At 31.9% G+C, this 13,420-nt stretch overlaps 1 protein-coding gene across 4 annotated transcripts in view; it reads right to left on the reverse strand.

The window, feature by feature from the left end:
* Positions 1–650: 650 nt before the first annotated feature.
* ECHDC1 (ethylmalonyl-CoA decarboxylase 1) overlaps positions 651–13,420 on the reverse strand; it is a 28,489-nt gene continuing 15,719 nt past the window's right edge. For all 4 annotated transcript variants that reach the window (XM_006926152.3, XM_015600093.2, XM_015600094.2 and 1 more), the window contains one exon: positions 651–1,428. In XM_006926152.3, the coding sequence (XP_006926214.1) occupies positions 1,020–1,428 (409 nt within the window). In that variant the 3' untranslated portion in view covers positions 651–1,019. The remainder of the gene's footprint in view (positions 1,429–13,420) is intronic.

A 13,420-nucleotide genomic window follows, 5' to 3' on the forward strand; every position in this document is an offset into this window, starting at 1 on the left:
GTGGCTATCACTGTTTCGTAGATCAGTTAAAATAGAAAACTAATTATTACAAAGATCAAATAAATGAAGCTCCAAATTTGTGAGGAGGTGAGCTAGGAGCATCTACATTTTTTAAAAGGGCCATTTCCCCATGATTTCTTTATTCCAGCTGCTTAGAGAACTGGTAATAATTTATAAGCCAAAAGTGTGTTTTAGCCAGATGTTCCAGATTTACTTGGTAAATCCCCAGATATAATAGTGTCCCCTCTACCTGTGGTTTCACATTCAGAGGGTTTAGTTAGCCAGTTAACTGTAGTCTGAAAATATTAAATGGAAAATTCCAGAAATAAACCATAAGTTTTAAATTGCATGCCATTCTTAGGAGTGCAATGAAATCTCACGTCCTGCTCCTTCCTGTCAGGAACTTGAATCCCTTTGTCCAGCTGTAATATGTACTGTAGACACAGTCTACCAGTTAAGTCACTTGGTAGTCATCTCAGTTTATCAGCCTTTCACAGTATCACAGTGCTTGTGTTTAACCCTTATTTTACTTAATAATGGCCCCAAAGCACAAGAGTAGTGATGCTGGCAATATGCCAAAGAGGAGCCATAAAGTGTTTCCTGTAAGTGCAAAGGTGAGTACAGTACAATAAAATAACTTTGAGACCACATTCATATAACGTTTATTACAGTATATTGTTATACTCGTTTTATTAATCAGTGTGCTTAATTTATAAATGAAAGTTTCTCATAGGTATGTCTTTATCATAGGTTTGTAAGTAGGGGGAAAAACAGCTTACATTGGATTCGGTACTATCTGCGGTTTCCGGCATCCACTGGGAGTCATGGAACGTATCCCCTGCAGTTAAGTGGGGACTACTGCATACTGAAAACTATACCAATGAGTGTAGGTATTCAGAAAGATTAAAAACAAATAGTAATACCCTTTAATTCTGATTCATATTTCATATCATATTTCATATCATTTACGTGTTAATCATTGGAGTTGTAGTACATCATTAGTACAGATTAAGAAAAATCTATTTACAATATTTTCCCCTCCTAGCAATAGCTTCTACATTTGCGGGTCCACCCCAAAGTGTTCCTAAAACATCTCTTTCAGTGTGTACTGCCTCTTCTAAACAAAGCTCTTTGCCTGCAGTAACAGATTTTTTCAAAGCTCTGATTACTTCCGGTGGCCCATTGATAAACTGCTTTAGCCACTCTTTTGCCTCTTCTAGACATTTAGTTTCATCTGAAGACTGCAAGACCTCTTCGACGATTCCTAGGTTTAAAGCTTTTTCTGAATCCAGTTTGAGGGCCCCAGTTAACACTTTGAGAGCTTGTCTACTGCCGATAATTTCAACCAGCCGGGTAGCACCACCCCAGCTTGGTACTATACCCATCTCCTTGTGAACAAATCTGATTTCACTCCCTCTAGTCATCAACCTGCAAAAGAGAAAAGAACTTAATTGTAACTAAATATGTATGCTTTAGTCATAAAGTACTAATTTATAATCTGATCTGAAATCTCCATAGATCTTTATAGGTAGATATGTTATATTAACAATGTTAGAAATATATGGTTAAGTACAGAATTCAATGTATACATGTTACGTAATACTTCCCTTTGAAAACAATGTCAACATTTTTGTGCTTGTTTATCCTTTACTTTGCAAATTGGAATCTAGTCTTCGAAAAGTCCAAAGTGTATCTTTCTAAAGTGAATAGTGGCCTAATGAAAAAAACCTGGATTAAGTAAAAATATGGGAGAAAATGTTAGGTACATACCTTAAAAAAAAATAAATAAATAAATAAAAGTCAATAGCATTCGGGGGAAAAAAGTTGTTTTTTGACCCAGCATCTATCCAGTCTTCCAGCAAATATTTACTAAACACTACAAATGCCAGTTTACATTCCTGTTAGGAAAGACATTGAACATTATTTCAGTACTGATAAGTGCTACAAAGAAAAATAAAATGGGGCAAGGCACTAGAGAATGAGGATATGTTTGTTGATGTGCTATTTTAGATGGAGAAGGCCTCTGAATATTTGAGCAGCTACCCAAGTGAGTGAGTGACATAAAATTCTGTGGGGAAAGTTCCAGGAAGAGGGAATTGAAAGTACAACGGCCTTGAAGTAGAACAACTGAGTATCTCTAGGGAACAGGCTACTGTAGCTGGAATGGAGTAAACAGAAAACGGTAGTAGACATCAGAGGTAGGTTTTATAGGCCTTAGTGCAGATTTTATTTTCTAAGTAAAGCTATTTAAAGGAGGTTGACCAAGGGAGTAGTATCTGAATTATTTATAAGAGTAAACCCTGAGTGCTGCATTAATTATTTAGCATTTAATAGCACTTGTCTAAGGAATTTTATGTTAACTAATCCTCATATGAGGTATGGTAATATCCTCATTTTACAGAGAGAAACCAAGGTAACTAAGATTAAATATAGCTCACTCACGGCCATGCAGCTATACAGCAGAGCAGATTTTAAACCCAGGTAGGTCAGATCCATTACGTGTGCTGTTAACCTCACAGCACACACAATAGTTAGCTAGACTAGAGTGGAAATAAGGACACTTAAGAAAGTGATAGTGGCCTGGGTTGGAGTGAGAGCAGTGATTTCCTATAGCAGGGATTTTCTCCAAATCCTTGGATTTTTATGAATAGGGTAATTAACAAGCAAAGTGGAACAATAAAGGAGATAGAAATTAGTGAACATAGCAAAAGGCTTAACACTGGACAGTTAAATATTTGTATACTATTAACAGGCTGCATTAAGTTGTACTGTTTATGGAATGCTGTTTATCAGTTTTATTTTGACTGCGTGCTTCGGTGAGAATCTTTCACGTTAAAACCTTAATTTGAACCAAAGGTCATGCCTGAATTTTACTTTTTTAAGAAAAAATATTACTTTCAACTACTCATTACAAAAAAGAAGACATTAAGTTCAGCTTTCCAAAGCGTTCAGTACTCAGCTGCAGGTGGTTTGGTTCTATTAGCACCAAGACAAAGCCTGAGTCTTTGACCCTTTAATCAAAAGAAATATTCCAGGAGGTAATTCTCAAAAAAGCCTATTTATTAATCTACTGGGAAAGAGAACTGTCTCTTCACAGCTATGAATTCCTACAAGGGAAGATCTGCCTCAATTATGAACAACTGCTTTTAGAGGCAAAGAGCCATGAAAATAGTAGTTTTCAATAAATAACTTTTAAATGGGAAGGAAATTAGAACATGTCTCCTAAGAATCTGAATTTAGCTTACAACTGTGAGAGAGGTACTGCCTTATAATAAACAATGTCAAAAATGAAGAAAGTAGAATAGAAATTACAGAAATAATGCCTAATAGTCTTAGAGATAAGAATATTGTTGACAGTGAACACAATCCTATAAAGCTTTTCACAGGATAAATTTAATATGTCACAGTTCTAAATTACATCCTGGTGCTGACAGTGATGTTGGCTCACAGCTATGCCTACAATACAGAAAAGGATGATGTCAGGAATAAATTCATTTAGAATCAGCTGAACATAAAAGTTGGTTAAAGCCCTAGATGCTGGGATAATGTAAATGATCTTATGACAACAAACATTTTCTATGTAAGCACATTTATATTTGGAATTATTTGCTTCTAAAGAATATCATCTTTATACCACTTTTTTTTTTTTCCTTTGCTATATTTTACAATGTAAGGTAAGGTATGCCTTTCTGAATCATGTTTTACAACTCTAACAAATCCAGGGGTAATCTTTGTAAAAATACCTGTTGTAATCAAACTCTGACATCCATTCTTTATATACTATATGCCTAGGGTATGCTTGTGTACTGATATACATTTAATGTACATTAGTTACTATGACCAAAAAGTTTTCAATTAAATATGTAACCTTTCACAGCACTCTTTATCAAAAAAATAAAGTTTAAATGTAAAATTTTAAATGCTGATAACCATAATTTATGAAGAAAATGTTCAATCGACAAGATATGTCCAAAAATAGAAATTGATTCCTAATAGACCTTACAGGAGTACACACTAATTACTTCTAGAGTTTAGATGCAGTTTCCTGGTACCTCCTGTAATAAAACTGAATTGCAAGGGATAATCTATGAATACATATAGAAAACTTAAGACTTAAATCTTAAAATTCTGAAGACTTGTAGCAAACTCAATTTATAAAACCACATTAAACTCCCTTACTTTGACAAGTAAAAGAATTATAAGTATTTTCCAACTGTTTATTAGTGTAATTATTGGCAATATTTAAAATCTTCTATGACACTTTGGGAGAAGGAAGATAAGGGAAGTAATCAAATGTGGATACATTCATCATTACTGTATGTATTCAACAATGTTATAGGAAAACTATCTATAACTGTGAAAGAGAATCACCTTTGACAGGTATTGCAAAGTCACTGTGGATACCCTAAAGGACTGTTCAGTGTGCTACTTCGTTCTGATTAGTTAGCTATAAATTACAGGTCTTTGGACAAATGTATACAAAAGAAACAATTATCAAATTTTGCTAAAATAGGAAGTAAAAGTTATCAAAGTAAAAGTTTTTTTAATTTTTATTATTAAAAAGGTTCTTTTAGTGAACTCTATGACAAAGAACGGTAACTCATGAAATAATTGTCAGGTGACAGTACAGCTTTTATGTGACGTACATAGAATTGAGCCAGAATCCTGGCTTGGCCACTACACTGACTGTATTTGACACCTTGTAAAATACAGAAAAGAAAAACAGACACAGGGTATAAAGAGGATACGAAAGATTAAATTATATAATTCTGGGCCTCAATATGCTTGTTTATAAAATAGATATAATAAAAGTACTTATACCATAGAATGATTATGAATATTAAATGAGTTAGCACGTGACTTAGATGCTTAGAACATACATGTGCCACAATGCTTTTAAAAAGATTCTTAACAGGGACTGTTTTTATATGTTTTTTAAAAAATCAGTGTGAAATATGCCTCAGCCACATTTATAGTAGAACAATATTATTTATAATTTTATTTGGAATATTAAAGTTGTATATATTTTATACCTTTACAGTGCCTGACACATTAAATTCTATGTGTACTAGCTATTATTAAGCTGGTTGCACTGATAGTAGGTCACCACAAATAACAATAGTATTTCTGCTAGAGAGGTAGTATAAAGTTTCCAGACTAAAATCACTCAATCCCTAAAGTACTGAAAGTAAAACAGCTATACTTAGATATTATGAAGCCCAGCAAATGACAGTATAAAATACTTCCTCAATATCTGTTAATGGAGACTAAAAAATATATACGATTTTTATATTTCCAAATAAAAGAAATAATACTATGTTCTACTATAGATATAGATATGGCTGAAGGAGAAGATGCTAAATTTATTTTAAAAAACATCTCTTTAAGATACAAGTTAAGGAATATTGTGCAATATAAGTAAAAGCATAAATATTTTAAAATTGTAAAGAAAGCATTCATGTTAAAAAATTAAATACATGATGTCATAAATTTAAAGGTTGGAATCACTGATTTAAGTCAACTTTAGTCTAGTGCCAGAAACTACCAGTCCTTTTACATATTTAGAGCCCAAGACAACAAATATGGTACATAAAATTATGTGATCAGCAAAAGCATTTGGTTCCAAACAATACTTTAAAATCATGCCTTAAACAGAAACACTTATTTGTTTGCACATCTACTCTCCTGGCCCCTTCTCCCTCTTGTTTCTACCTGCCATTATATCACAAGACAAATTATGGAAAATAGAAGGAAAGAACCCAAAGATTCTCCACATAATCTCACCTTTCTGATTTGCTATTCTCAGATTATTGGCCTCATGAGGCTCCATTTATTTTATGCAAAGAGACTGCTTGAGTTAAAAAGTATGAGTGAATTTGTGTGTGTGTGTGAGTGTGTGAGTGTATGTGTGTGGTGGTAGAATAAGGAACAGACAGGAAAATGTGTGTGTTGGTAGAATAAGGAACAGACAGGAAAATGGGGAAAATCAAGTCTGATTTTTATATTCAGTTAGTAATCCTAGCATGCTCAGAAGTTGATTTTCTTGATATCACAGGCTCTAAAGTACGAATTTCTATGGAGGTAACTACAACACAAAGCAACATGGACAAAACAACTGCTCCCTGAGGTGGACGCCTCATTCAGAGTACAAGCACTGCCAAATCAAAAATAGAACTCATTTTTTAATGTCTCTGGGATGTGTTGGGTGTGTGTGTGTGTGTGCACACATGTGTACATTTGTCAATGCAAGCATGTGTATTATGTATATATTTTGTATTTTGACTTATTAAGTTAGTATTTTAAGAAAAGGGCTACCTATAGTAGCTTCCTTGGGACAACTCTCTTTCTGTGTAATATACTTTCAACTAATAGGTAGCAGCTGGAAATGCTAATACTGTGGGCTGAGGGATATTTATGTTCGTGAAAACAATGTTAAAAATGGGAAACAAATTAGGTAGAGCCTCTACATTGCATAGTTGAAAATTTTATTTTGGTAGGGAATTGAAAGAAAAAAACTTGTTTTTCATTCAGTATATAAAAAACCTAAATCCATGATACTACAAAGAAAAACAAGAAAATGTAGATAATTCATAAACACACACACAAAAGGAACATATAAAAATTTATGCCCCACCAAAGACAAGGACACTTTCTTAGTCTAATAAAGAATACAAAATACTACAGCAAACATCTCATAATGATGAAAATACTGAACACTTTTCTTTGATATCAGAAATAAGGAAAGTACTACAGCCACTTCTGATCATCTTTGTACTAGAATACCTAGACAGTTCAATAAGGCAAAATTAAAGAAGTTACAAGGACTAGATTATAAGAAAAACTTATTATTTATAGATGATATGATTGTGTGCATAGAATATCCAAGAATACATAAGTAATCTATTAAAATTAGTAAGTTAATTTTGTAAGTTTATTGGCTACAAGATCAATAAAAATTAGTAGCATTTCTATAAGTCTGCAGCAAACAACAAAAATACTATCATTTACAGTAGCACTAAAAGAAAAAAACTAAGAAAAAAATCAAATGCGTACAAATAAATCTAACAAAAGGCATGTGACTTCTATACTGAAAACTAGAAAACATTACTGAAATTAAAGAACTGAATTCAGTATCTTCAATTAGCATAGTTAAATGAAAAAAGAAAAATCTTGATTCAGAAATTTAAAAATCAGTAACAGAAATGCCCTTCCCCCTCCAAAAAAAAAAAAAAAAGCATAGTGGGCGGGGAGATAAATGATAGCTGACTGAATTCAAGAAGAAAATAGAAGAAAAAGACAATAGGTTAGAATGAAATTCTAATAAGGCACACTGAAGAAAAGCAAGAAAATAACCAATAAAATGAGAACTGGTTAAAAGAAGAGTTAGAGATATAGGAAAAGAAGATGTATTAGATGTATAATTAGAGTAACAGAAACAACTAATATTTGCACAATGAAAGGCTCTACTGGATATCTGGGAAAACTGACTCTAAAGAATCAACTCTGACACATATCCTAATAAAAGTATTAGACTTTAAAGACAGAAAACTCAGGGCTTCTGGGCAAAAAAAAATTTTAAATTTAAAAATCAAATAACTTATAAGGGCAAAAGAATTATAATGCCACTGGATTTATCAGAAGCAAAAAAGTTCCAGACCCAGATGGTTTCAAAGGGAAATTTTACCAAATCTTTACATACAATGATGTTCCAATGCCATATAGATTTGGTTTTGAGATAGAAAATTAAGAAAAAAACAATTATTTTAATGAAGTAGGTATAACATTAATACCTAAATCTGATAAGTATAGCACAAAAAAATAAAATTAGATTTATTTTATGTATATCGTAGTAGGTAATCTCCAAGATAGTCCCTAATGGTCACTGCATCCTGGTATTTGCAACCTCGTGTAATCCTTTCCTCTTGTGTGTGGACTGGACCTAGTGACGCACATCTAACAAGCAGAATACAGCAAAAAAGATGGGATGTCCCTTCCAAGATTAAGTGACAAAAAGACTGTGGGTCTCCATTTTGTGAATCATCTCTTATTCTCTTTCTCCCAGAACCCTTACTTTGGGGGAAGCAAGCTTCCTGGTTGTAGGTAGCCCTGTTGTAAGCCCAGGTGTCAAGAAACCAACATCCCCAGCTAACAATCAGTGAGAACCTGAAGCCTGCCAACAACCACTAGAGTGAGCTTAGAACTGGATCTTCCCTTAGTTGAGCCTTGGCTGACATCTTGATGATAGCCTCATGAGAGACCCTAAGCCAAAGGCACCTAGCCAAGCAATATATGGATTCCTGACTCCCAGAAATAATAAATACTTGTGTTTTATCTCATATAATGAGTCAATAAATGTTTGTATTTTAAGTTGCTAAGTTTTGGGGGTGATTTATTACTCAGCAGTAGATAACTAATGCAAATATTAAAGCAAAAATCTTAAATAAAATTATTATCAAATAGATTTCAATACCACGTTAAAAAAATCATATACCATGTCTAAAAGGGCTGTATTCTTTAACTGATGTTAGGAATAAATTCATATAATTAATCATATTATTAGGTCTAAAGAGAACAACCATTTACCTCTATAGATACTGAAAAATCCTAAGATGAAATTTGGTACCTCAAAACTCTTGAAAAAAATAGGAATGGAAGGATAATTCCTCAGCTTGAACCTATATACCAACATAACCTCAATCCAAAAGCCAGCATCTTACTTAAGAGTGAAAAACCAGAGAGGCATGTCCACAAAGCTCAGGAACAAAGCAAGGTTGACAGGTCTCTCCACCGCAACTTTATAGGTACTATAGGTACTAACTGACACAATAAAACTATTAGAGAATTAATAATTGTGAAAAAGTGAAACTATTTCCATACATAATTAGAAAATTCTAATGAATCAATGATAAAACTAACTCAAACAATAGAAAAATTTAGGAGGGTAAGCAGCATATAAAATTAATATAAAAATAACCAGCCTATAGAGAAATATTAATCAATTAGATGACATAAAGAGAAAACCCAACAAGAATGAAAAAAGTACTTTTAAATAAACTTAAAATTTTTTTTAATCTAAGGAGAAAATTATAAAACTCCCCTGAGACACAAACATAGACTTGAACAAATGTTAAGATATCTCTTATTCTTAGTGTCTCGACATTATCAAGATGTCAGTTACCCCTAAATTAATTTATAAATTTAATGTTAGTCAAATAAAAATATCGATATCTGTTCTTTATTCTGGAGCTAGACAAACTGAAATGAAAGCTATAGAAAAAAATAAATATGCAAGAAAAAAATAGCATGTTTGATAAAATATTGCATCAATGTTAAATTTCCTGCATTTGACAACTTTACTATGGTTATGGAAGAGAATATTCTTGTTGTTAAAAAAGAATATATATTTACAGGCACGTCTGGTTTCATTGTATTTTGCTTTATTGCACTTCGCAGATACTGCAATTTTACAAATTGAAGGTTTGTGGTAACCTTGCACCGAGCAAGTCTATGGTGCATTATTTCCAACAGCATTTGCTCACTGTGTTAGATTTTGTTAATTCCTGTAATATTTCAAACTTTTTCATTATTATTATATTTGTTATCGCAATCTGTGATCAGTGATCTTTGATATTACTATTATAACTATTTTTGGCTCCATAAACCATGCCCATATAAGACAGCAAATTTGATTGATAAATGTGTGTGTTCTGAATGTTCCACGTATTGACCATTTCCCTCTCTCTCTCCCTTTCCTGGGGCCTCCCTATTCTCAGTCCTGAAAGTGCGTAGAATTGAAATCTGCCAGTTGTAACCAGGATGAGCCTGGAAGTGAATTTTCTCTCAGAGTCTTCAGAGCCCAGTCCAGCTGAACACTGATTTTGGCCCAGGGTGAGCAGGTTTAGAAACACCAGTTGAGTTCAGCTGGACTCTGGACCTACACGTCTGTGAGATAATACACTGATTTTGTTTAAGCCACTAAACTTGTGGTAATTTGTTATGGCTGTAATAAAAAACTAATACTCAAATAAATATTTTCTTTATATTTCATCTGAAACATTTTTAATTAGTTGGGACAGATTAAAAAATTAGAAGCAAGTTATTTTATCACAGTTCTAGCATTTTATTTCCCCATACCAATTTTGGTACTAAAAGGGAAACGATGTTTGAGTGCCTAGATAATGAACACTAAGAAATGCTACTTTTAATTCATATGTTAATATTTTAAAAATGTTTTTAAAAATGTTTTTAAAAAGCCATTTCTTTAAGAATGTTTTACATGAAGATTATGACTCACTTGAATGCAATTTAATGTGGGTGTTTATATATGGCAAGTATACCTGAGTGTTTCTGACATATTAATTCATTATATGTATTATCAGTTGGTGCTTACAGGGTTGGGGGCAGGGGATGGGGTAATGCTAGAATGCTGTATGAGCTCATTCATTTGGAATATTCATCTCAAGTGTATGTCTCATCTTCTGAAATATTTTCCATTGGTAATGGGAGAGCAGCAAGGATGAAAACATCACTTGAGTGAAGGCTAGGCAATTCTCCAATGTAAGAAAAGTTAAGCTAAAAAGGGTCAACATATATATACCTAAGAAAGGAATTTATCTTTTAAGCAGAATGTTATAAATGCTTTTGGTGTCCTTTTGGAACAGGCAGATATTTTTAGAATATAAGCTAATTTGTCATGGAAGACAGCTGACAAGGTACTGTTATAAAGTTGGGGGGAGAGAATTAGCTAATAAATTATATCGATTTATCACTTCTTGATAATTGTGACTAGTAATATAAGTAGTCCAATATGCAACCCTTTCTATTAGCATTTAACTTTTAAAAACTTTTGCTTTTCTTGTGTAGGTTAAAACGTCTGAATAGTCTAGGACAGTGTTTTTCAAACTTCTATTGTGAAAGATCAGTTTCTACTTTTTTGAAATTTTTCATCAGCTGTGGACAAATAATTTTGTAAAATGTAATAAAACTATATTACTAGAAAAATGAAACAAAGACCCAAGACATACAAGTTTTTGGAATAGCTCTAGTATATATGGGTGCTAACCATATGTTTAATGAATGACTCAACTGAATGCAATTTAATATGGGGGTCTATATAGAACATGTCTTCATTGGAAAAATGAATGCATATTACTAGATATATCTGATGAGAGTAGTACCCTCAAACATCTCATATCAAATAAAAATAAATATTTTATGAAGCTCTAGGACACATGGCACTTCCTTCATTTAGAGAACAACACAGCAAGGCAGATTAGCAGTATTAAAGAACCGAATAATCTCTGTGATTCTGCCTTTTGTCCTAAGCCCTAACTAAACCCAAACACAGATAAAGAATAAACAAGAAGGAAGATGTAAAAGTCTGATAAATGCTTAAAGATTAACATCAACACACTTTCTTCAGAGGACATCTATAGTTTTAATATGCACTCCTATTTATTATAAGGTTTATTAAGTATAACGCACCTTCGTATAAAGCTTAGGATTATTTAAATATATTAAATTACATATGTAAATATATACTTTATATTTATGTATTACATATATAATTATATATGTAAGTTGTATATTCTATAAGTACCTGTATTTCAGGGCAAAGTGAGAAAAGCCTTTAATCCTTTCACACATAGAGCATTTCATATTTTATATTAAGTTGTCCATAGGACTGACTGCTTTCTCATCACTGAATGAAATGTAGCATCCTAATGCAATCTGCACTGATGACAGCAGAGAGCACTGTTGTACAAGAATCCTCTCCAGTTTAGAAGTACTAGTTTTCAGATGCTAGAATCATTGTAAATTATCTTATACACAAACCTATTTTAAAATCTCTATGTAAATATAAAGTTAGATATTTAAACTGATAAGCTGAAACCTGAATCATAAATTATACAAAAGAAAAATTAACATAAAAATTTACTTTGCATGAATTAGCTTACCAAATCTTTCCTCATACTATTTCTATAACTATATGATGCCATTTATATGAAGTTCAAAAAGGAAAAAAATAGAATATATTGGTTATAGACTAGTTAAGTTTATAAAACTATAAGAAAAAGTAAGAAAGTAATTACAAAATTCAGGGTAAATTCCATCTCCTGGATGGAAATGAGAGGACTGTGATTTAGAAGGGGCATGTTGGGGGCTTCAGGAGTACTGGCAACGCTCCAGTTCTTGACCTATATCATGGTTACACAGGTTCCCATTTTGTAACAAGTCATTAGATCAAACATTTATGTTTTAACAAACAAAACCAAAATATTTAAGGCCTTATTAAAATGGCATCAGTATTTAGAATTTCTTAAGGCACAAAAGATAACAATAAAATAAACTGTATGTACATATAAATATCTATTTCAAAAACAGGCCTTCTAAACCAAGGGTCCATGGATGAGATTTCATGTGGTTTCCTAAAATAGGGTTCCTAGCTTTTGTTACATCTCAAAAAACTAGAAGAACAATGTGCAAATGTGGAAATATCATCTAGGTATTAATGCAGGTCCAGCTATCTTAGAAGTAATTAAGTTCCAAAATTATTCAAACGACAGACTAAAACATATCTAACAGTGGAAGAATTTCTGGTTAGGGAAATCAGCTTCACTCATACAGTTAAAAATTCAGATATGCTTAAACCCAAATATTGTTTCTGATAAAAAAAAAAAGTTAAGTAAATAACTGCTGGCTTTAGCAGCATTTGATGGAGAATCTTTTACATACATTTGTAATAGATGAAAAATAAATCAGATTACAAATTATTTTTTTAAATGCTTAAACTATGTACCAAGATTTGTCCAAATTGCGTAGAATAAGTTAAAACTTAAATTGCATTCTATTCACTAATATGAATGTATTTCTGTAAAAAGTTATTTTTAAATAGTTTTAAATGTTTATTTATTAAATTAAATAAATAAATAAATAAATAAAATTTAAAAGTTTATTTATTAAATAAATAAAAAGGCATTTTTTTCTTTAAAAGATAATTGCTTGTTTAAAGCAAAAGCATAATAATAATTTGTGGAGTTATGCAGAAGCAAAATGTATGGCAACAACAGCATGAAAGGCAGGATAAGGGAAATAGGAGTATATTGTAATATTTATATTTTATGTAAAGTAATATTATTTGAAGGAGGATACAATAAGTTTAAAACAAAAGTATTAACTCTAACCCAACCAGTAAAAAGATCTAGAAATGTGTATGTATGTATATATATGTTCATGTATGTACATATGAACATATACAACTAGAAAATCTATTTTCTACATTTTAGAAATATGTTTTTTACCCATATATGCAGTATATTGCCATTCAAGAAATTTATATGTCTTGGTTTTGTTTAATTTTTCTAGTAAAATACTTACACTATATATACACAGTAATAGAGAAAATAATATATAAAATATA

Source organism: Pteropus alecto, unplaced genomic scaffold, assembly GCF_000325575.1.
Source record: "Pteropus alecto unplaced genomic scaffold, ASM32557v1 scaffold79, whole genome shotgun sequence".
Lineage (NCBI taxonomy): Eukaryota > Metazoa > Chordata > Mammalia > Chiroptera > Pteropodidae > Pteropus > Pteropus alecto.